This window comes from Chiloscyllium plagiosum, chromosome 31 (genome assembly GCF_004010195.1).
Source record: "Chiloscyllium plagiosum isolate BGI_BamShark_2017 chromosome 31, ASM401019v2, whole genome shotgun sequence".
NCBI lineage: Eukaryota > Metazoa > Chordata > Chondrichthyes > Orectolobiformes > Hemiscylliidae > Chiloscyllium > Chiloscyllium plagiosum.
The window spans coordinates 25,218,632-25,243,482 of record NC_057740.1 but is presented as its reverse complement, the minus strand read 5'-3'; the positions used below and the strand labels follow the sequence as shown (position 1 = coordinate 25,243,482).

Genomic DNA, 24,851 nt, shown 5'->3' with positions numbered 1-24,851 from the left:
AACTTAATGCTGTTTCCTGGGCTTGGGAGTACAGGAGTTCTCTCGCATGGCAATTCCTCTTCTGTGTGCACTCCCACCTTATACCAACTTCCAGTCACAGCGCACCAAATTCCAGAAAACATGTCTATCTTTTTTGTACTCCTAATGGACTATTCCCATATCCTAGAAATTCCTTTCCAGTATTTCCACATCAGCATGTGTCCTTTCATAACATTGACCTTTACCCAGCTCCAATCTGGAAAAAATAACTTTCTGCTCTCCTGTGCATACTGGAATTTTAGGATAGTTGACAAGTAAGCTATTCAGTTTTGTACAAATCTAAATGAATTATAATACCATTAGGTTACAATTTCTAAAATGTGCCTCTAATCATAACCTGAAATTATTGCTAACGTTCTTAATATACTTGGTAATATTACAATATTGCATTACTACTCTAATGCCACTGGAATTGGGATCTGGGTTGATAAGATTTAATTTTCTTGAATGGAGAAAGGGCTGTGACTTTGTAATAACCTGCTTCCAGGACCACCTCAACAACATAGGCCAAAGAATCAATAGCAGGAATAGTTATTTGAATAAATTTTAAGGTTTATCATGGGCTGCACCAATGGTACAGTTCTCTGCCATTCAGATGATATATTTACATGTTTAATTAATTGAACTGGTCCCACACACATCTATCAATTAGAAGAGGGTAATGATAGGCATGGTGAAAACAACAAACACCAAATGGCTGCCAGTTCTCTTTACATTTGGTCCCCTAACACTGTATTACAGCAAAGACCTTGCCTGCCAAAATCCAGGAGCTAATCTTCGAGGAGAAAGTGAGGTCTGCAGACGCTGGAGATCAAAGCTGAAACTTTATTGCTGGAACAGCACAGCAGGTCAGGCAGCATCCAGGGAACAGGAGATTCGACGTTTCGGGCACATGCCCTTCTTCAGGTGGTGAAGAAGGGCATGTGCCCGAAACGTCGAATCTCCTGTTCCCTGGATGCTGCCTGACCTGCTGTGCTGTTCCAGCAATAAAGTTTCAGCCAAAATCCAGGAGCTGCCATTTTCAAAAGAAATGCCTTGCCATTGGCTCTTCACTAAATCATTCATGTTTGTGGCAATTGCTGCACCATTATGGTGAACTGAATGAGAATAAATTCAAAAATTTCTTCTTATCACTTAATGTAATAAGAAGCTATTTATCTTTGATTTACAAATGCACTTAGAATTCTAGAACTTGTTCCATTAATGATTAGATGAGAACGTTTTCTAATTTTGCTGTTTATGTTACAGTACCTGGTGGATGGGAAACACAATATAGTTGCTGTGCAGGAGCAGTAGGATCTGCAGGATGTCAGACAGCAAAGGTACGAAGAGCTGATTAAGGGCAACAGATCGTGTGTTCATTTACTATTGGGATTAATGAACATTATTGAGATATCTAGTAATGTGATATAAATTAATTGCAGATCAGAATGTTCATTCCACTCATCCTCTGATGCAAGCCTTGAGTTGAGAGTAGTTTTCATATCTTGGATATAGGTTTGCTCGCTGAGCTGGGAAGTTCATTTTCGGACATTTCGTCACCATACTGGGTTACCTATTCAGTGAGTCTCCAGACGAAGTATTGTTGATGTTTCCTGCTTTCTGTTTATATGTTGGGGGGTGGTGATGTCATTTCCCATGATGTCATTTCCGGTTCTTTTCACCACCATTTACCACCCCCTGAGAAAAAGAACCGGAAGTGACATCACCACTCCCCAACATATAAATAGAAAGTAGGAAACATCAGCAATGCTTCATTCGGAGACTCACTGAAGATGTTACCCAGTACGGTGATGAAACATCTGAAAATGAAACTTGCAGCTCAACAAGCAAACCTACATACAGAACCTCAACCTGAGCTGCAAATCTTCTCAAAACTCAATAGCTTTCATATCTATTCATCATCTCTGCTGCTATTTTGTAAAATGTATTTAATTGTTCAGAGAAAGAGCTGCCATGACATTGTAAGGACAAATGTTGTGCCTAAGAAGCATAGAGGTTATCAAGCTGCAGTTAATATTTTCCCTTTGGCACACTGCAATTTTGCAACCTTTATATTTTGGGGCTACAGCATTTATTCTTATCTGTTCTTTACCCCCCTCTCATTGAATAGCATATTACCAAACTGGGTACTTACAACAATGTTGCTTTAGGACCAATTTGGTTGCAGTATTTTTTACGTAGTGTTTTAAACCATGGTCCCAACAATCCATACTTTCTGATCAGGCAGTAGTAAAGATATGTAATAATAATTGAGTGGAGAATACATAAACTGATGTACTCAGTACAAGTATTATCTCTGACTGTAAAATCCTGAAATCTGTGCATAGTAGACTTCTGATTTTTTGGGATTTGTTTTGGAAAGCGGTTATGTTATTTATTAAAACTTCTGTCACACCCTAACCTTTGGATAGCATTTTAATAGTTTAGTGTCCAGTGCTGTAATGATGTATTCTTTTTCACTTGCCAATATTAAAAAAAATTCTCAACATTTTTGCTGTTTGGCAATATTTTATTAGAACAGAATTAACACGAACATCGTACTTACAAAGAGGCGTTAACTCTGTTTCTCTCTCCACAGATAATGCCAGAGCTGATGAGTTTCTCCAGGGCTTTCTGTTTTTGTTTCTGATGTCCAATATCTGTCGTATTTTGCATGTCATTAGAACGTATCTTCTTTCAGATGCCATGTTTGAATGAGATAATGTAGTGATTGAATTTTAAAAAAGGCAGGCATGCATTTATAAATTTGATTAGATTCCCTCAAGTATGGAAACAGGCCCTTCGGCCCAACAAGTCCACACCAACCCTCCAAGGAGTAACCCACCATTACCCTATATTTAACATTGCTAATCCACCTATTCAGCACATCTTTGGATTGTGGGAGGAAACTGAAGCAGCTGGAGAAAACTCATGCAGACATGGGGTGAATATCAGTCACCTGAGGTGGGAATCGAATGCAGGTCCCTGGCGCTGTGAGGCAACTGTGCTAACCACTGAGCACTGTGCACAAACACTTCACATACAATTCAGAAGTACTTGATTGTAATCATCATGACAATGTAGTGACAGTGTAACTTGCCTACTGCTTAGCATCTGAATTTACTATCTGTCACAGAAATTAATCCAGAAAGTACTACAGAATGCATTTCCATTACTGGATTCTGATTTAGCTGATATCAGAACAGTATTAATGATTGAGACCCATCAGGCAGGCCTTTCACTCATGATGGTCAATTTACGTAGTTTTATTTATTTTCGTTAAGTGGACGTCTCTGTCACTACTAGCATGTATTGCCCTTGATTGGAGTGGTATGCTAGGCCATTTCAGAGGTCAAATAAGAGTTAAACACGTTTGTTGTGGGTTTGGTGTCACATGTAGGCCAGACCAGGTAAGGATGGCCGATTTCCTTTCCTAAAGGGCATTAACAAGCCAGATGGGTTTTCACAACAATTCAGTGGTTACATGGCTGCCATCAGACCAGCTTTTAATTCCAGGTATATTCATTGATTTCAAATTTCTCCATCTTCCATTATGAGATTCCTAGAACATTAATATGGATTACCAGCCTCGCAGCATTACCCCCTGCCCTTCTTGCCACCCCATGCGTGCACAAACCCCCAACTCCCACTCCCAACTTACATATGCACATTATTATAGGAGCTCATGACTATCACTTCAACCCCATTGTGATTTTAAACTAAAGATAATTTATTTGTATTACTTCAGTTAATGCCATTAGCTCTGAAGACAGTTGCCAGAGGGCACTTAATTGAGGTATAAGTAAAGATTTGCTTGAAATACTGCATAATTATCCACCAAAGCCATTTTGATCCTTTAGTGCAACTATTTATTAAACATTCATATTATAATTGAATATATTCTTCCTGCAGCAACATGTACAGGATGGCCGGAAAGAAAAATTAGGTGGTTTCATGAAGACTTTTGATAAAGAAATGCCACTGGATGAAAACCCAGGTGTCTTTGCATTGGATTGTGAGATGGTAAGGAATGTCAATACACTGTTTTGTTCTTCATTTATGTGCATATATATATTATAAAGAAATAAACATACGGGTTTGTGCTGGTTATCTTCCATACAGCTGAATTCCTAAAATCTGATGTGGTTGAAACTTTCTATAGGGAGGGAGAATAAGGCCTGGCCTATGATGCATGCCAACATTCATTGGCTAAGGCATGGGAGAAAGTCCGTTTTTCTTGCATGACTAATGAAACCCTGAGTATGAAGAGCCACACAGGAAATTATTCTTAGTGTACTGCTGTGCAGCATTATTCAGTACCCAATAAAAATTTATAGTGACTGCGTAGTATTCAGCATCCTGGATTTTTGGTTGAGAGCCATGTGATTGAACAAGATAAATGCACTGCCATGTTGAGCTGATTGTAAGGGTAGAAAATATTTTTTTTGAGCATGAGTGATCAATCAACAATAGCATTTGTGACAATATTGTGGCTTTAAGAGGGGTAATTTGTCCTTTTCTTTTTATGAAGAAAGGTTGAGATAGAGGTGCCATCTGATCTGCTTGAAGCCAATAGAGTAAACAGCTTGTGAAGCCTTGGGGCTTTTTTGAAAAACAATGTTGAAACGATATTAATAGCCTGAATCGGTGGGGTCAAGCTCCCACAGAACCAGGACTTGTAGCTTTCAGCAGTTGCTAGAGTCTTGAAGCTGGATGTGGAAGCTCTTATTCCCCTCTCTGTTACAGCCTGCGTTCTCTTTCTGCTGCTAGAATGTCTCACATGCAACTCCAGCAGTAAGGAGAGAACCCCAGCTCGATATGAAAAACAGCTTCCACGTCCAACTTCAAAACCCCAGCAACTGCAGAAAACTAAAATGAAAAGTCTTTGTCCTTTGGGAACTTGACCTCACCCATTCTGGCTGCTTCTATAGTTCCAACATTTTTAAAGAATAAAACTGCCCCAATGCTTCACAAGCTGTTGGCTTTGAACAGACTGCACAGTAGCTCCGTCTCAATCATTTCTAATGTTTTAAAAAAAAATGCATCTATTAAAGCCATAGTATCGCCGCAGAGTAGCACAATTTACAATACAAGGAACATGGGATTAGTAGCTGAAAATGTGTTGCTGGAAAAGCGCAGCAGGTCAGGCAGCATCCAAGGAACAGGAGAATCGACGTTTCGGGCATAAGCCCTTCTTCAGCATCTGCAGCCCTCACTTTCTCCACATGGGATTAGTAACCTGTGTCATGATTGCTAACTTCTAATATATTCATCTGTTGGTTTGGGTGGTAATTTGTACGATTAGTCAAACTGATTGATAGAACAGGACTCCAGTGGAGATGTTTATTCATGCTATCAGCAATATAGTGTAGATGTGCTGAATTATATTGCTTGAGTGCCTTGTTCAGTGTTAATTGAAAGCATTACAATCTATTTAATATTCTAAAAGGTTGCCTATCCTGCATTTGTTGCTATACTGTCACTGTCAGAAGTATAATTTTGTTTTGTATAATTTAACATAGGATGTAGTTATATGTCAATTTAACAGTAATGTGACATTTTGCATTGTTGCAGTTTCCCTTCACTCTTTAATTAATAGTCAATAACTTTATTCCAGTGCTACACCAAACAAGGTTTGGAGTTGACAAGATTGACTGTTATCAACCCAGATCTAAAGGTGGTGTATGATACATTTGTCAAACCAGACAACAAGGTCATTGATTATAACACCAGGTATGTTTAATGATTAAAATATGGGACTGTTACTATCTTGGTGACTTAGTTTGTCGTTAGGAAGTCTTTTTCTTTAGTACTGCCATTTGTAGTTAATTATGGACTTTGATAAGGTGAGTCACTGCCAAGAAGCAGTTGCATTTCAGGCTCCAGCACTGATCTCTGTGGTGCACCATTCATTTCACTTGCCACACTGAAAAAACCGATTTACACCTATTTGCTGCTTTTTTAGCCTGACAATTTTCTATTCATCTAGGAGAAAGGGAGGACTGCATATACTGGAGATCAGAGTCAAAAAGTGTGGAACTGGAAAAGCGCAGCCAGTCAGGCAGTATCTGAGGAACAGGAGAGTCAATGTTTCGAGCATGAGCTCTTCATCTGGAATTATTTTAATATTCCAAAGTATGAAGAGCTCATGCTCAAAACGCGACACTCCTGCTCCTCAGATGCTGCCTGACTGGCTGCGCTTTACCACCTCCACACTTTTCGACAATTTTCTATTCATGTCGAAATGCTGCCTGTACACCTGGGCTTTTATTTTCTGTAGTAACCCTGCATGTGGCACTTTATCAAATGCCTTCAAATCATTCAGATAGTGTAGGAAAAATATAAATATTCATTTTTTTTAAATAACCCTCCATGCATGATGTTCCTGGGTCAGGTAATAAGAAAAACAAAAGTTTTTTTACAGTGATAAATGTTTGGAAGGAAAATTACATTGGGTAATAATTGTTAATTCTTGAAGGAAAATGGAAGGTATGAAATATGAAGGTGCCATTCAGTTGGCCAAATTTTAATTGAGCATTTGTTTGAACTGATTTACTGTCAGAGTTCAAAGTATGCACTAAATACACATTATTTCTTCAAGTGTAAAAATTTTAGTATCCACTCTGTTTAGGGATTTGAGGAAAATTTTCTTTCAGTTTACAAATTGGAAACACTGAAATTGGTGTCTTCTGCCCTGACTCAATCTGTTTGTTAGCCACCACTTTATTTGTACTCCCTATCCAGTATCTTAGCCTGTACTTGACTACTCATGATGTGCTATTTGACCCTGACTCAACCTTGTTTTCTTCCAAAACTCTGCTGGCTGTACCTTCACTATCTCAAATTCTGTTGACCCATTGCCTTTGTGCATATGTTCCATGAAGTTCTGGATCCAGAAATGCCTTTACTTTAGGACTTTCATCATGGTCATGTTAAATCCAACAGTAGTTTTGCCTTCACCCAACATTGTTACTGTCTCCAGCCTGACAACCTTTTGTGTTCCTCCAACTCTGTTCTGATCGATAATGTGAAGGTTGGGTGTAACCCATCAAAGAGGTAACATATTGTAACTACATTAATGAGTTTAAGTCAATGATTTGGTCACAGCATATAGCAGTCTGATCTGAAGGAGGTTTCTGTATCTTGACCTGGCATTTCTTTAACATTGGTACTGTGTTTTAGTGAGACAGCACACTCTCCTTTTTTCTTTTTCTTTTCCTTTTCTTTCATGTAGATTTTCTGGTGTAACAGAGGAAGATATGGAGAGTACAACAATCACTATTCGTGATGTACAGGCAGTATTACTGAACATGTTCAGTGCTGCAACCATATTAATTGGGCACAGCTTGGAAAGTGATTTATTTGCACTAAAGGTATGCATTTTTGTTTGAAAAAGTGACATTCTGTGTGCATGTGACCACAATAACTATTTACTCTTTTCTGTCTGAACCTGTTCTACAGGTTTCCCACCCTATTGTATGTCCAAGTAGTCAAGCTTGAAGTGGCTTCCATTGCATATCTCATCTCTCTAGTTGTAGATGACGTATCATCTACAATGGGTTCTCTTCTGACTTCTGTACTGAATTCCCCCAAGAGTCTAATGTTTCACCTTCATATTTCTGATATGCTGCTGCTGAGATGGCTGGTACCTGTAGTGTAGGGCTTAAAATATCTTCAAACCAGGCCATTAAGGGTTAATTGTTTAGGAATAATTGGACATGCCAGTAAGCAATTGAAGTGTGAAGTCAAATGTACAGCGAAACAGACCCTTCGGTGCAACTCGTCCATGCCGACTAGATATCCCAACCTAACCTAGTCCCACTTTCCAGCACCTGGCCCATATCCTTCCAAACCCTTCCTATTTATATACCCATCCAGATGCCTCTTAAATGTTGCAATTGTACCAGCCTCCACCCACTTCTTCCTCTGGCAGCTCATTCCATACATGTACCACCCTCTGCATCAAAACATTACCCTTTAGGTCTCTTTTATATTTTTCCACTCTCAACCTAAATCTATGCCCTCTAGTTCTGGACTCCCCCAGCCTAGCGAAAAGACTTTGACTATTTATCCTATCCATGCCCCTCATGATTTTATAAACCTCTATAAAGTCACCCCTCAGCCTCCGACACCCCAGGAAAAACAGCCCCAGCCTATTCAATCTTTCCCTATAGCTAAAATCCGTCAACTCTGGTAACATCCTTGTAAATCTTTTCTGAACCCTTTCAAGTTTCATAACATCCTTCCAATAGGAAGGATCCCAGAACTGCATGCAATATTCCAAAAGTGGCCTAACCAATGTCCTGTACAGCTACAACATGACCTCCCAACTCCTACACTCAATAAATACTCTGACCAATAATGGAAAACATACCAAACGCCACCTTCACTATTCTATCTACCTGCAACTCTACTTTCAAAAAGCTATGAACCTGCACTCCAAGGTCTCTTTGTTCAGCAACACTCCCTTGGACCTTACCATTAAGTGTATAAGTCCTGCTAAGATTTGATTTCCCAAAATGCATCACCTTGCATTTATTTAAATCAAACTCCATCTGCCACTTCTCAGCCCATTTGATCAAGATCCCATTGTAATCTGAGGTAACCTTCTTAGCTGTCCACTGCACCTCCAATTTCGGTGTCATCTGCAAACTTACTAACTATACCTCTTATGCTCGCATCCAAATCATTTATATAAATGATGAAAAGTAGTGGACCCAAGGACTGATCCTTGTGGCACTCCACTGGTCACAGGCCTCCAGTCTGAAAAGCAACCCTCTACCACCGCCGTCTGGCTTCTCCCTTTGAGCCAGTTCTGTCTCCAAATGGCTAGTTCTCCCTGTATTCTATGAGATCTAACCTTGCTAACCAGTCTCCCATTGGGAACCTTGTCGAATGCCTAAATGAAGTCCATATAGATCACATATACTGCTCTGCCCTCCTCAATCCTCTTTCTTATTTCTTCAAAAAAACTCACTCAATCAAGTTTGTGAGACATGATTTCCCACGCACGAAGCCATGTTGACTATCCATAATCAGTCCTTGCCTTTCCAAATACATGTACACCATGTTGACTATCCATAATCAGTCCTTGCCTTTCCAAAATCAGTCCTTGCCTGTCCCTCAGGATTCCCTCCAACAACTTGCCCATCACCACCGTCACACTCACTGGTCTATAGCTCCCTGGACTGTCCTTACCACCTTTCTTAAACAGTGGTATGTGGAAATGTGCGTGAAAAACGGGCCTAATGCGAAAACAGCCCATTTGGACTGGGAGTGAAACTGCCTGATCTTGAAGATTGGTGGGAACCATCTGCTCGTGCAGTCCATATGAGGCCACCTGAACTTGTTTTCCATCTATGTTTGAAGGAAAAGTACTGAATTTATTACAAAATGGGGATTCAGCATGTAACCTAAGATTCAGAGCAGAATTAATATCCGGGATGTCTCCCCAGTCAGCGAACTTCACACCATTGGGCTGGGTTCACACGATATATGCTGTGGCATCTGCAATAGGGCCCCAAGTGCCACCATTGCCCAAGTCCCTGACAGATAAAAAGACCATGGGAGATTCACGTGTTTAACCTAATCTCAGTTGTTTAATCTAATTTTAATATATATGTCTAAGTAGTAAAATCTAATAAATTAATTCATATATGTATTAAGTATTTTAACCCAACAGATTGAAGTGGATGTGCTGCCTTGTAATTATTTTGATCAGACCTTAAAGGAGTTGTTGATTTTTTTTCAGCTTAACAATGCATCATCCAAAAACACGTCAGATTCCTGTTGTATTCTCACACCACCCAACTGTATGTCATGTCACCATCTCCCCTTTCTAATCCTTTCACAATGTAATAGGGAAAATTGAACCCATTGTCTTTTATTCCTCCCAAGAACTCCTTCAACTGGCTACAGTCTTCAGCCCCTGCTCAAACAGTCCACAACCTTGGAGTTCTGTTTGACAAAGATGAGCTTCTGGCCACCTCTAAAATTGCCAGTCTTCATCTGTGTTACAACTTATCAGCTGGTGAAAACCTTTATTTGTCCCCTCAAGTCTTAATTATTCTAATCGTCTTCTGGCTTTCTTCTCATCTTCCAGCTTTTGTAAACTTGAGATCATCCCAAATTTTACCTGTATCCTCATACCAAATTGTATTCATCCATCAGCCCTGAGCTCAATGACTTGCTTTGCCAGGCAGGGAGCCAATGTATAAATTGTAAAAATCTTATCCTACTTTGGCCTCCTCCTCCTTTCTCTGTGTAACCTCCTTGAATAACAGTGGGCTCTGCTTTCCCCAAATATTCTTGTATGTCTTCAATTTTAATTGCCGCATCCTTCAGCTGCCTGAGTGCACAGCTCTGGAGTTCACTTGTACCCACAGTCTCTTTTTTTAAAAAAAAGATGCTTCTTAAAATTGGCTTCTTTGATTAAGGTTTTGGTTACTTACATGTCCAAATAGATTTGGTGTCAAAATTTGTTTGCTAATACTCCTGTGAAACATATTTTAGGCTATTTTTATTACATTAAACATACTTCTAAACACAAGGTGTTTATTTGATGCTAATACATTTAGGTATAATTTGCTGAAAGATTTCAAACTAGCATGGTTGTAAAGTTTAAAATAAAATGATTCCCATTATATAGGAGTATGTGGAGGTTGCAGTATAGATAGTATAACAATCACCTTTTTCTCCTTCAGCTTATACATAGCACAGTGATTGATACAGCAGTTGTATTTCCACATCGACTGGGATTGCCGTATAAAAGAGCACTGAAAAATCTGATGGCAGACTACCTCAAACGCATCATTCAGGATAATGGTATGTGGTAGTAGGTAAAGCAAAGGCAATCAGGATGGACTTTCAAAGGTCTAATTATATGTAAATTTTGCATAATAACTGTTTTTAAATGTGAGTACAGAGGAACCTTAATTATCTGAATGACAGGTGGGGAGTATTTTGTCGAATAATCGAATGTTCGGATAATCAAATGCCAGATAACACAGTTTAGCCAAGATTCTGGGCCTTGCGATCTTGCCGGATAATCCGAAATTCAGATAATCGAATGCCGGATAATTGAGGTTCCTCTATAATGTAACCTTTGGAATTGTTGAATGTAAAATGCATGACCATAAATGTGCCATAACTCCAGATTAAGTACAAATGCAAATTTTTATTGGAAAATCTGAAAAATGTACAGTACTTAGCTTTTCAATTTTTAAAAACATGGGAGGAATGTAATATCTATTGTTTTTATGGTTTGAACAACAACATTATCAATTGAAGAAATTAAACACAATGCTGTTGCCTTTTTATTGGTGAAGACTAATTATGAAGCTGTCTTTCAAGATTTATTGAAAGCTCCTTTGTAAAAGTTGTTGATGATTTAAGGATTTTGTTTAATTATTAAATGTGTACAAAATACAGAGAATATATATCCTGTTGACTTCATAAACTGTATGTCACATCAATAAGTTAGACAACCAATAAATCTGAGTCACAATTGCAAAATCTCATAGTGGATCAGTTTTGGAGTAGAGGCCTGATCAAGAAGAGCATGTGCTTTCATGATTCATTCTGGTTAGGGATCTTATGATAAATTATATATTTTCAAAGAAGGTAGTAGTAAAATTGATACAAATACATTGGAACAGGCTGACGCATATTATATACCACTGAATTGCACATATAGCATGACCTAAATTTCTTAAAGTTATAGAGGGTAAAACATTAAAGACAGTTATTGCTGTGGAATCACCTTGTACTTTGGATATAGCAATCTTTTGCATTGTTGTACAGATATCAATTCCTCACACCTTTCTCATTCCACTGCTTTGACACAGCAACATTCAGTTGCCTTGGTAATCTTTCAAAGCCATCAAAGAGAAGTGACTTTCTTCCTAGTTGCTTGTGTTGGATTAAGAGTTCTTCCTGGAGTGCTAAGACTGACTATATCACCCTGCCCTATGTCCTGACCAATCTTCCAGCTTTCATCATGTCATCATCTCTTTTAAAATAGCAATTTTTTTTTCACTCTGTACAATTCAGGGTAATTGAATCATTTTGCTTAAAATGATCCATTATTACTTCAACTCATTCACCAACTAGATATCATAAAATATCACCTTGGAAAAATGATAAAACTTTTTAAACTAGTGCACTATATTGCTGTGGGCTTTGCAAGTTTTGGACCATTTACAATGTGTAATCGCAATAAATAATTTCTTTCTGTTACTAGTTGAAGGACACGATTCCAGTGAAGATGCGTGTGCCTGCATGGAGTTAATGCTGTGGCGTTTGAAAGAAGATGCAAAACTGAGGAGATGACATCTCCTGTCTTTTGTCATGTGTAAAGGACTGAATTTTGCCAACAAAAGTAATAAGTAATATAATGTAATACAGATGTTATGACATGTAATTATTTTGCAGAACAAAAGGCAAAGTTTAGGCTGTTAAAAGATGATCCAGACTGCCTTTTTTGTTTACAGTATTTATTTGTTTTTATATGTATAAAGATCTTGTCACAAAATTGCTCCATACCAGTAAATGTGCAATGACCACATTTAACATTTCTTTAAAGTGGCATTCCAAGAAATACAGTCATTCTTGCTGATGAGTAACAAGTATGTCTGGGTAAGTATAACTCAAAAATACAGAACCAGTGGGATTTTGTAAAAAATCCAATTGAAGAAAAATATTTTGACTATTGGCCCAAAGATAAAGTGTACTTAACTTTTCTGTTTCATTTTTTCAATGTTGTGTAATGTGATTTTCATTGCTGAATGGATTAAAAGTCTGATTCATTTATATGTAATGCCTGCTGTATAGCTTTTTCACTTTTGTTGCACATGACCTTTCATAAGTGATTTTGTAAAACTGACTTAATACGTTATCTTTCATGTCTATAGTTACATTATACTTTGGATATAGCAAACGTTTGCATTGTTTTACAGATATCAGTTCCTCACTCCTTTCTCATTCCACTCCAGAACTTAGGACAGACTGGCTGATTTTGTCTGCTGTTTTCCTGAAGCCTAACCTTGTGCCTCTCCTGCCTTTTTATTGACCACGTGGGCCCATATTGAGACAACTGTAGACCGACCAAGACATGTTGACTCTCTAATATCTAAGTGCACTACTTAACATGTTACTCCTAATTATGTACAGAGAGGTTTATATTGCTCATGTGATCTCTTTTCTGTCACTGTGTCTTGCTTTCTACATTCACATCAATTGCTGTGTCAGTTATTAGAAACAACTTTAGTGAACACATTGTAAAAATGTGCCACATAGTTTAGCATCCAATAACACATGACATACTCTCCTACATTTTTATGGTCTAAAATTTTGAGACATTTTAGAAAGAAAGTTGGACTCATCTGTTAAATGAAATATAGATATTTTCACAGTAAATGTTTGGCTGTTCATAGTTGCTTAAATTGAATATACAATAAGTACGTACTTTATTTGCTGAACGTTAGATTGAATTTGCATTAAAAGCTTCTATGGTAGCTCTAAACACTTGCTCTAGTGAAAATTCAGATAACTAATAATCATGTCCTTACGGTTACAGTTGATTTTATTGCAAAAATTAGAAATATCTTTTTAAAGTTTATATATGTAGATATATGTATAGTTTTTTGCGCGTGTTTGTATGTTCAAGGGTGAAATATTAGAGATTATAGGTATTCTAAAGTTTCCTAAAGTATGTTACAGCAGTTTGTGAATTTCATTGAAACCCTAAAGGTTCGTTGTATGCTTATAACTGCTTTACATATTCATAAACTGGTTTTAATATTATATTTAAGGTGGCTTGGTACACTGGATTCAGCCATGAGCATTTTTTTTTTAAGGCAGTAGGTTTCAATTTAAACTTGACAAAGTAGAATGACAGTGGGTACATTGCATTATGTAGCAAAGGGTTAATGTTGCAGGAGGAAATTCTGTGTAGAATGAAGAAAGTTTGATGTAAAATTGCTGCCAAGTTCCCTGAAAGCACTTATTATTCAGTGTGGAAAAGCACCATAGAACCAAATTATTCAGGGTTAGTCCCTAATCTATGCTGCATTGTTTAATTTCAGTGGGTTACAATAAAGTACTGAATCTAATCTCTGAGCTAAGGAAGGGAAAGTTAGCTAGGGTTCCCCACTCCCAATGATTAGCCATGTTGTACATACAATGTTAACTGTTGACGGTCAGAATGAGATTCTGTGGGCTGTCAGTGTTTGAGATAATCCTTGCATCCTTGTGTTAATACTTTCCTGTTGAGAAGGGAAGATGGTGCTATCACGTGTAACTTTTACAATTTTGAACAGTAAGCAAAGAGACATCACTGAATATTTTTGGTGAAGAAAGGTTACCATTTTATTTTCATGGAGTTATCTTCATGGAGCTTCTTTAACAATTAAGTTGGCAAACACATGTGTGATGGTGAAAACTTACAAGAAGTAAAGTCCTAGATTCTGGAGTCCTGGTTTAAACAAAGTTATGTGATCTTAGTTTGAGCATTAGTTGAGGTGCCACAATTCACCTTCAATCTTTTGCTTAACCCAAGAGCACAATTATTTAGGGATCCTGTGCTGTATCCTGTCCATGACCTACCCTTAGAAATGACATGTTTATGATTATTTGCGACCAAAAGTATTTAGGGCTGCAACTAGCAATTGCTTTCTAAGACTTTCTGTGAGGTACTGGGATTTACCCCAACAGGAATTTTAAAATGAATGCATGGAAGGATTGTATTTCTGTTGTTTAAATGTTTGGTAGAGTGCACAATGTTACATTATTGTCCAGAGCTGCAGCTAAATAAACAGCTTTCTACTTTCTCACTTAGCTTATTTCACAGAAGGTGAAGGTGTTCAAGGGAATAAAGGTGAATTAAACTCTTAATGTATGCAATTGTCTACCCTGTATTGGCAATAGAAGGGCAGCCTTCTCCTACATCATCATCCAGGGAATTAATAAATGGAGATAGTTGTTCCTTTAGATGACTGGGCCTATATTCAGATAACCTGGGTTTCATTCTTTGTTTCCAATGGCTCATCTTTTCAGGAAAGCATCTTCTAGACTATTCAATAAATCAGGTACTTCATGACTAAACAGGACAAAGCAAATCTTGTATTGTAGAGTTGCATCTCCTGCTCATCATTGAACATTATTGGTGTGAGGAAGAAAAAACCCTATAGACTGGCTGGTCCTGTTAACTAATTTAAAGTGATGAAAAGTAATGGCATACCTTTGGAAGAACTGATGAAGTAAGCCCATTTGTAAAATGATGTTAAAACTGGTTGCAAAGTTTGGAGAATGATTATTCAAGAACTTTAGATTATATTATCATAAGTAATGAAGAGCAACAGTAAAGGATGAAGAAGTTCATTTGAAATGTATGAGAGCTGGAGAATATATTTGGAAACATAATTACTTTTTTTGTTTAAAGACCCATCAAGTCTGTACTGAAACATGATATTCCTTTTAATATTTTGTTTAATGTATTACATGTATAAAGTTTGTATTTTTTTACATGTTTAATTTTGTGTAAAGTACTAAGATTTTACAAAAATAATCTAGTAAGGGGATGACTTATGCTCTGAATCAGTACAGAGCCTAGATATACAGTAAGCTTGAAAATGTAGTGAATTGTGTAAAGATTTATAGAATTCAAAAATATGTTCTATTCCTAGATCTTTGACTGGTCTCTGAACAGAAAATAACTGTGCTAATTGGAAAGACTTTTGATATATTTAAATACAGTACACCGTTTTAAACTATGCCTTGCACACTGGATAGACAGCTAAATATCTGTAGCATCCACTAAGTGTTTACAAAGAGGTGGAACTGAGTATATACACACATTATATATAGTATATACTGTAGTGATTTACATTCCTGTTTGGAATAAACTTTTTTTAAACAATACCAAAGACTTGAGCATTTGCTTTGCTTCTCGTGTTAAAATGGTTCTTTTAAGGTGTATTTCATTACACTGAAATTAAAATACCTATAATGAGCCTAGTGGAACAAACCACTGAACTCCTTCCAACCGTGAGGAGATTTGTATATCATTGCTTTATCGGGATTGAGCCACATGGAATACTGTGATCAACCATTCAATTTAACATTTTCAAAAGAGGGAATTGAGACTGCTGGAGCAGCACGCTTTCAATATTTGTTTGAAAAGTTATGGAACAAATCAATCGAGAAATCCATGATCCAGAATTGCCACAGGAAGTTGACTGGCAGCAAAGCAGCCATAATGGGTGATGAACAGAGGTGTAACAAACATTTTTGAGCGAACATTAAGTATTTAGGGTGTAGGTTTGCTATCCAGACGTTTCATTACCTGGCTAGGTAACAGCATCAGTGGCAACCTCCAAGTGAAGCGAAGTATTATAAATAATGCTGAATGCATCACTTGGTGTTGGTCATTAATACATATTTTCTTATTTTAAAATTGTTGATGAATGTAAAGTATTTGGTAGTTTGGAAGATTGCTTCTAATCAGGTGAAAAGTACATCTTCACAAAGACGAATAAAATTGCACAATGATTCTTCACGTGGAAGTTGCAAAGCATTCAATTCTAATATTTTTAAAGCGTCTTATGCAATGAACTCACCTGTGCAATAGTTGATTTAATTGAAGAATTTCATTACATGTAGCCCTTTTAAACAGTTACTGACATTTTATCTTAAACTATCATTTCTTAAATTATTGTTTGGTAGAAAAGCTGAGGCTTTGAGTAAATGTCTGATCTATGAAGGTTTTTATTCCAGAGGATAGCCTCATCTGTTGACCTCTATACAATGTCCATGACCTTTGGGGTTATAGGTGACCAAGGAGATCGATTTTGGTAATCAGGAAGTCTTTTAACTTTTTCTTTATTGTGCTTTTGGAAACACATGGTATGTTGTCATCTGTTTCTTAAAGTTGAAAAGCTACATTGTGGTGGTATTGATCACCGATTGAGTTCTGCAGAGCATTAAAGAGCTTTTAAGTGCTTAACTGACCAGTGAATACCAATGTTAATTTCTATATTGATTGGTGATTGTCAAATTAACCTTGGACAGATTGGCTGAGCATCTGTTGGAGAAAGATAAAGCTGATGCAAATTTTCGAAACCAAGTTTTCACCTGCCTCAAAAATATTACCTCCCTTAATTTCATAGTTAAAGAAACCACTTTGAATAATATTGGAATGCAAGTTCAGTGCAAAGCGTTATCTAAATTTTTTCGGTATTCTTAATTTCACAAATTAAATTAAAGATTGAATTCCTGCTTTAATCTGTTTGCTAATCTGAATCAATATGTGCTGAATTATAATTTAGAAATTAAATAAAAAGCATTCAACTATTATTTAATTTTGCTAAGAGGATATTGCCTAAGAATTTATAAAACAATATAAAATTGGTTTCTAGTGAAATTTTTGTTAAATCAATGTTTTTTGTTCAAACTGCATTTGACTAATAGTTGGACATATCAGACCACATACAGTTTTATGCATTTCAATGCCACTACTTTGTCAGTGTGATAGGAGGTGCACTTAATTTCTGTAGGTCATTTCCTCTGTTATCAATCAGTAACCTACAGCAACTGAATAAAAATGTAATAGTGAGGCCACTGTAAGAGCTCATCCATTGTGTAAAATAATGGATTAATTTTCAAGCACAAACTTACGTTTCTTAATGCATTTTATAACATGGATGATGATGGGATAGTGTAGGGGGATGAGCTTAGAATAGTTAACAGGTCGGCGCAACGTCAAGGGCCGAAGGGCCTGTTCCACGCTGTATTGTTCTATGTTCTATGTAACATTGATTTAAATGTTCGACCCATTTTGACTTCTGAGAATAAGATGTTGAGTTATACCTCACATAATGCACAATTTATTTGAAAGGTGCATGGGTTAAAGGTTGGGAGTTGCACTCAAAGCTGATATCAGTCATTTTATTTAAAAAGAAATAAAATTCCTTATTTTAAAAGGAATAGTAGAGAAGACAGAGCTTGCTAGAGAGTTTTTTTTTTGTCCCCCAGAGGTAAGCGGGAGGAATGAACTAAGTGGGATGCCCAATCAAAGGGCAGCATGGTTGCTCAGTGGTTAGGTTTGATTCCAGCCTCAGGTGACTGAGTGGAGTTTGCACATTCTACCCATGTCTGCATGGGTTTGCTCCGGTTTCCTCCCACAGTCCAAAGATGTACAATTTAGGTGAATTGACGGTGCTAAATTGCCCATCGTGTTCAGGGATGTGTAGGTTAGGTGCATTAGTCAGGTGTAAATAGAGTAGTAGGGTAGGGAAATGGGTCTGGGTGGGATACTCTTTGGCTGACGTTGTGGACTTGTTGGGCCAAAGGGCCTGTTTCCACAGTAGGGATTCAATGATGATTCAAAGTTGACATTTTTGTTATTACTTTATATCAGTGACCTAAATGCAAAACAAATAGTTCTGATTCACAAATCATAAACTCAAATGGTCAATGGACTGGAGGCAATTCAAAGCATTGCCTGAACTGGGAAAAAAATGTAGAATAGAAGAAACAATGGCCTGTGAGATTTAATACAGATGAGTATAGTGTTATATGCTGTAAGGCAATTGGGTTGCACCTACTTCTACCAAATAGCTAAGAATGAAGGGAAAGAAAACTCGCAGTTCTTACTGGATTTGATGTTTTGTATCCAAACAATGAAAACAACAGTTGAACAAAAACAAGTAGTGTTAAATGGTACAACCAAACCGAAACAATACAAATATAGTAGTCTGGTCAGACAACATACATATGAAGATGTGAATTAAAAATAGGCCATTTGGTCTCTTGAGCTGGTCATGGACCTGCATATGCCATCAACTACTTTTCCTAATCTGCCCCTAAAGTCTCTAAATATTATGAACCGCATTCAATATTGGTCACTGAGACCTAGGGTGAGTTGAAACAGCATGATGGGGAGAACATTCTTTTGTATAGCAAGCAATGTTGGGACAAGGTCTTATGCTTATTAATGGAGCTCTGAGTTATTAAAGGGGATAAAAGAGATGTGGATGTTGTACCTTAAAAATGCATGAGAGATTATTTTGTGGCGAGATATCAAACACTATGAAAAAGCTGAATGCGAAAAAAACTTTCCTAGCCATTGCTCATTTTACAATCTATTTAACTGAGGCAAGTAAAAGACTAATATAACAACATTCTTCATAATGCATGGATAGAATTCATGTAAAAATATTATGAAATGAAACTCCTGGAATCTTTTGAGAACACGTTACATAAATAAGGGCAACAAAAGTTTAAGTGACTCTGTCCCTGCTCCTTTTCTGCTGCTGATAACTTTACGTTCAACTGTTCCAACTGTCCTGGCCAGCCTTCCACGTTTTAATTCTGTAAAATTAGAGGTCATTTAATACACTGCCACTATGTCCTTTCTGACAGCATTTCCTATTCACCCACATTCGTTGGGTTTGCTCATCTGCATTTGCTCTTGTTTGAGCAGTGCTTTAAACAATCTTGTTACTTTCAGATTCCTCAACAATCTTGCCTCTTCCTATCTTTGTATCCTCCTCCAACCCCTCAAGATATCTGCACTCCTTTAATTCTAACCTCTTAAGCATTTTTGATTTTAATTGCTCCACTATTGATGGCCATGCCTTACGTGCCAACGTTCTAATTAAGCACCCAACCCTAAACATATCTGCTCCTCTACCTTTCTTTCCTCTTTTCAAAATGCTTTAAGAACCTTCACCTGACAAAGATTTTGTTCATTTTCCCCAAGATCCTCATGTAGCTGATCGCACCCTCCCTGTAACACTGTGAATCATCTTGCTTTGTTTATTAAAGCTGGTATATAAATGAGTCTTTGGATCAACTAGGTTGTTTTTCATCTGTAATCACTTTGTCATTATGATGAAGAGCTGTTTTCCAATACAATAACCTAGAGCTTTGCAATAATCAAAACAAGGTTTTCTGTAATACCTCTGTGTATGCATTTGCTGATCAATATATTGATAGCACTTTTAAAATTTCTAGTTACTTTGAACAATAAACTTGCTTTCTCTGTAAATATTGGTTGCCTTTTTTAAGGAAAATATTCTGAGGTCAGTAAGTATTTGTACTGGGTCCCCAATGTGCATTTCTAATTTAAAAACTATTGACAAAGATTAAATTGTTAATTTTATGATTAAGTCAAATTAAAATTTAGCATTCACTGGTTATGTTTATTTTCCCACCTCTGATGCACCTTGAGTCACTGCAGTCCATTTGGTGTAGGGACACTAACTTTGCTGTTAGAGAGTTCCAGGATTTTGATGCAGCAACAATGAGGGAATTGATTATCTATTTCCAAGTAAGATTGGTGTAGGTCTTGGAGGGAAACTTGCTGGTGGTGTTCTCATGCACCTGTTGCCCTGGTCCTTCTAGATGGTAAATGTCCCTGGTTTGGAAGGTATGTTCTGTATCATGGTCATTGTACTTCCAAAGATATGCCCATGATATTGTGCAGAGCATATAAAAATCTAATGCTCCATCTTAACTGTGATTATTGAAGCAAGACACGAGTAGAAGCATGCTGTTCTGTGATAATCTGTTGACTTAATACTGACCCATTACTTGTGTGGCAAATTGTGTACAGTAGATAACTGTAATTGACATCTTCTGGATTCTTCAACACTATGATATCCACATTCAGATTTTAACATCGTGAAAACATCGTCATTGTCACAATAGGTAAAATATACTGCTGGCGGCAAAATCCATGTAATAGTTATACGAAGGTAGTTTTTTTAAAAACCAAAGAACTGTAAAATCTGAACCAAAAAACAGAAATTACTGAAACGGCTCAGCAGATCCGGCGGCATCTGTAGAGAGAGAAACGATTGAACATTCCAATCAAAAGAAATTATCTTTGCCATTTTTGTGGTTAATGCCTCATCTACAGATCTATACAGCTTCATGCACTCAGAAACGAATGCTACTGATTGACCAAATTCTCTGACGTTCCACAGCTATTGTCAAGTTGGTCTTCAATTAATTTACCAAATATCTGTAACCTAGATAATAGTCTTTTTATACCAACCTTTTCCCAGCTATATTCAGGTCTGAAGAAAGGCCTCTAGTTTCAAAATGTTAACCAAGGTAGATATTTTTTATGATTGCCTCAAATAAATAAGTAATAATCTACAGCCCACTTTTGTGCTGGGACCCTAAAATCCTTTGTTCCTGAAAGTTAACAAAAACACCAATCTTTTGTGTTTTGTTATTCAAAAAGGAGCTATTTTATTTTCCACTGTCCCAAAGTCCAGGTGTATTCCTTAGCTTAAATTTACAATGGCTTAAAGTACAGTCCATGCTTTTAAAGCCAAATCATGGATAGCAAAGCCTTCATTATGCAATGGGCATCCAGTGAAATTTTTACTGAATTAAAGCTGTTCAATGATTTGCTTTCCCTATCTCTGTGGGCTTGTGGTCGGAGTGCACACACAAGTCGTGCAATGTACAAAGGACACTCACGTATTCTTTTCCTTGTTTGCAACAAAGTCATCCCTCCCTCGTTATTTTAAATTAAGGCATTTTACTTGGCTGCATACAGATGTGAGTCTATGGTTTATGAAGGACTTTTTCTTTCCCAATCACTCTGTTCAATTAAACAATAGAAAATCCCAAGGAGAAAATGTTCAGAAAAGTCTTGCCATTTATAATGAGGGACTTTGCGAGAATTAACACATTTGATTTTCCCATATATGATTGGACAGATTCTGGAAAGTTCTGAAAAATTAGCTCAAAGTAAGATTTAACTTCAGGATGAATGGACTTCAACTCATGTTATAAATACATCAGCCCAGTCTGTCGGAAGATGCCGGAGTAAAGGGCAGTGTGCCACTTTTTCAACAATGATGTGTCAAAGATGCTCCCTGTCATTGCCTCTATTAAAGATGTTCAGAAGGATCTTTTGGGGAGGATGAAAGGCCTAACATTGACCCATGGATTGGATGCAAGAATGAAGACATAGTAATGTGCATTGGGAGCCAACACCATTGCCCAAGGCAGCAAAGTGCACTGAGCCAACAAAATCTGTAACGTACTGTTTGTCACACCTACCTAAATACTATCCAGCTTTTTTTTTTGGATATTTGTAAATTATATGGCACCCAAGAGATATTAGATACTCAAGTGTGTGAAATTTTCTCCAAATGTGAAGCCAGACCCCAGAGCAAAAATACACAGCATCAAAACAACTAAAGTGTTAAGAATGTCCACAAATGCAAAAAGCATCAATGAGATTCAAAACCAATCAACCAAATGGTTATTTTCCATTGATAACTAAGTTCTCAATGTTGTTAGCTTATACGCTATGTTACCTATAAAACATTATCAGAAACTTTTACGATTGATACATATCAAGGCAACGCATTCTGTGCATTGGCAGCAAAGTGCCAATAAGCAAGTTCATCTCAGCTTCCCAAAATCTTCTCCCTAGTAGATACCAATGGCCCAACTGTAGCAGGATTACCAGTAAGCATAGACCAGTATAGTCACAATTCATGAGATTCAAACCACACCCGTTATGGTGAAACAAACCATATGTAACAAAATCTAATTAGTAAATGATCTCCAAGGATATGACTGAAGTAAGATACAATTGTTTGACACATGGTGCACCCCACCTAACACACAGATCAACATATTCCTTCTGATCTTCACATTGATGCTCGAAATTATAAAGTTGAAGACATTCTCAATGTTCATCTGTTTTCCTTTGTGAACAGTTATCGGTAACTTCTGAAGATGAACAACTACAAGAGATCAAAAGGTCATCATCCAGGGATGGCCTGGCAGTATTAAATGTGTACTTGAGAAAATTTGTCTGTTTTGCCCATGCAGCGACAAACCTTGTGTATCAAATTAAGTCATTCCCAAGAGCAAAAAGTCCTGATATCAAAAATATTGTACCAAAATATCTTGTCCATGTTACACCAGGGATATATGGTATTAAACACACAAAATGACTAGTGTTTGAATCTTTATGTAGGTCATAGATGAATCACGATATTCAAAGGCTTGTGAATGTATGTAAGAGATGCCAAATGTACCAACCCCAGCAACAGAGGGAGTCTCTGCATAAATACAATGTGCCATGCACTCTTTGGACAAAAGGTAGCAACAGACCTACTTCACAGTGCATGGGAAGATTACATTCTTCTGATGGATTACTTTTCCATTGTTCAATAACTAAGCAGCAAAACAAGCATGACCATCGACTGACACGATGAGCGCTTTCTCTTTTCAGTTTATTCAGTGTCCCAGAGCAGATAGTTTCTGACAACAAATCACAGTGCACAAACAAACTTTCAAGACATGTACAAAGTACAGAGTTTCCATATCACTCCGCTATCCATGATCAAAGGTGGAGTAGAACATATGGTATGTACTCTCAGATCAATGATCATTAAGCGTTGAACAACAAAGCAAGATTTTTTTAAACTGTGTTGCTGCTTCTTTAGAGAAACGATTACTATTCCCAGCACAATTTATACACAGAAGGCAAATATGACTGACCTTACCTAGCAACTAATTGTCTAAGCATTTTGAGACATCTTTCTTCAAAGACAAAGAAGAATATAAGAGATCCATGATAAATAAGTAGACAACAGCCAAAACACCGAACATAAAGTGCAAGTTAGAAACACAAGTACTTAGGGTGGCACAGTGGTTAGCGCTGCTGCCTCACAGCGCCGGGGATCTGCGTTCAATTCCCACCTCGGGTAACTGTCTGTGCGGAGTTTGCACGTTCTCCCCATGTCTGTGTGGGTTTCCTCCGGGTGCTCCGGTTTCCTCCCACAGTCCAAAGATGTGCAGGTTAGGTGAATTGACCATAGTGTCAGGTGCGTTAGTCAGGGGTAAATGTAGGGGAATGAGTTTGGGTGGGATCCTCTTCGGAGGGTCGGTGTGGACTTGTTGGGCTGAAGGGTCTGTTTCCACATTGTAGGGAATCTAAACTAAACTACTTGGATGCAGCAAAGATGTTTAGAGTATACAACCAGCCCGATCATCGCAAATTAATTTCTGATCATGGTGCTACATTATGAAAGAATAGACACCAACTCAAACTAATGTATAACGCCATTCATTCCCGAAGAGAGTAGGGAAGAACACTCCAATGGTGATGTTGAACAACACCATCAGCAACCAGACAACCACTTGCCAAACTAGTGCAATAAAGAACAACATGTACCTCTCCAGACAAGCAGAGGCAGACCCCGGATTGCAAACAGGTTCCATTCTTGAGTTCGTTCACAAGTTGATTTGTATACAAGTTGGAAGACAATGCAGGAAAATGTAAAGCAGCTGTTAGTAAGTAATAGGAAATGTTCACATGTCAGATCTTTAAAATTACACCCCTGTGTGAGATCACATTTGTAAATCGGACATTTATAAATCGGGGGCTGCATGTATACAATCACCAGATCAACGAGGTAAAAACAATGACTGCAGATGCTGGAAACCAGATTCTGGATCAGTGGTGCTGGAAGAGCACAGCAATTCAAGCAGCATCCGATTTTGCTGCTCGTCGGATGCTGCCTGAATTGCTGTGCTCTTCCAGCACCACTGATCCAGAATCACCAGATCAAGACAAGCTGACAAAACTCCAAGCTGTTACAATCAAGTCAGAAATGTTTCGTTGTTTAACAATATTTTGTAACATCAGGGGGTCAGTTAGCTAAGTTTGCTGAAAGCCTAATTTGCAATGCAGAGTAATGTTTCAGTGTGGGTTCACTTCCCACACCGACTGAAGTTACCGTGAAGGACTCTCCTTCTCAAGCTCTCCCCTTGCCTGAGGTGTGTTGAAC

General features: G+C 37.6%; 1 protein-coding gene across 1 annotated transcript in view; it reads left to right on the top strand.

The window, feature by feature from the left end:
* The window catches only part of rexo1 (REX1, RNA exonuclease 1 homolog), a 53,788-nt gene extending 37,844 nt beyond the window's left edge, over nt 1-15,944 (top strand). Inside the window, exons 11-17 of the mRNA XM_043720680.1 lie at nt 1,288-1,361; nt 3,934-4,044; nt 5,639-5,754; nt 7,256-7,394; nt 10,725-10,845; nt 12,263-12,400; nt 13,014-15,944. Of these exons, the coding sequence (XP_043576615.1) occupies nt 1,288-1,361; nt 3,934-4,044; nt 5,639-5,754; nt 7,256-7,394; nt 10,725-10,845; nt 12,263-12,351 (650 nt within the window). The 3' untranslated portion in view covers nt 12,352-12,400; nt 13,014-15,944. The remainder of the gene's footprint in view (nt 1-1,287; nt 1,362-3,933; nt 4,045-5,638; nt 5,755-7,255; nt 7,395-10,724; nt 10,846-12,262; nt 12,401-13,013) is intronic.
* Nucleotides 15,945-24,851: the final 8,907 nt, after the last annotated feature.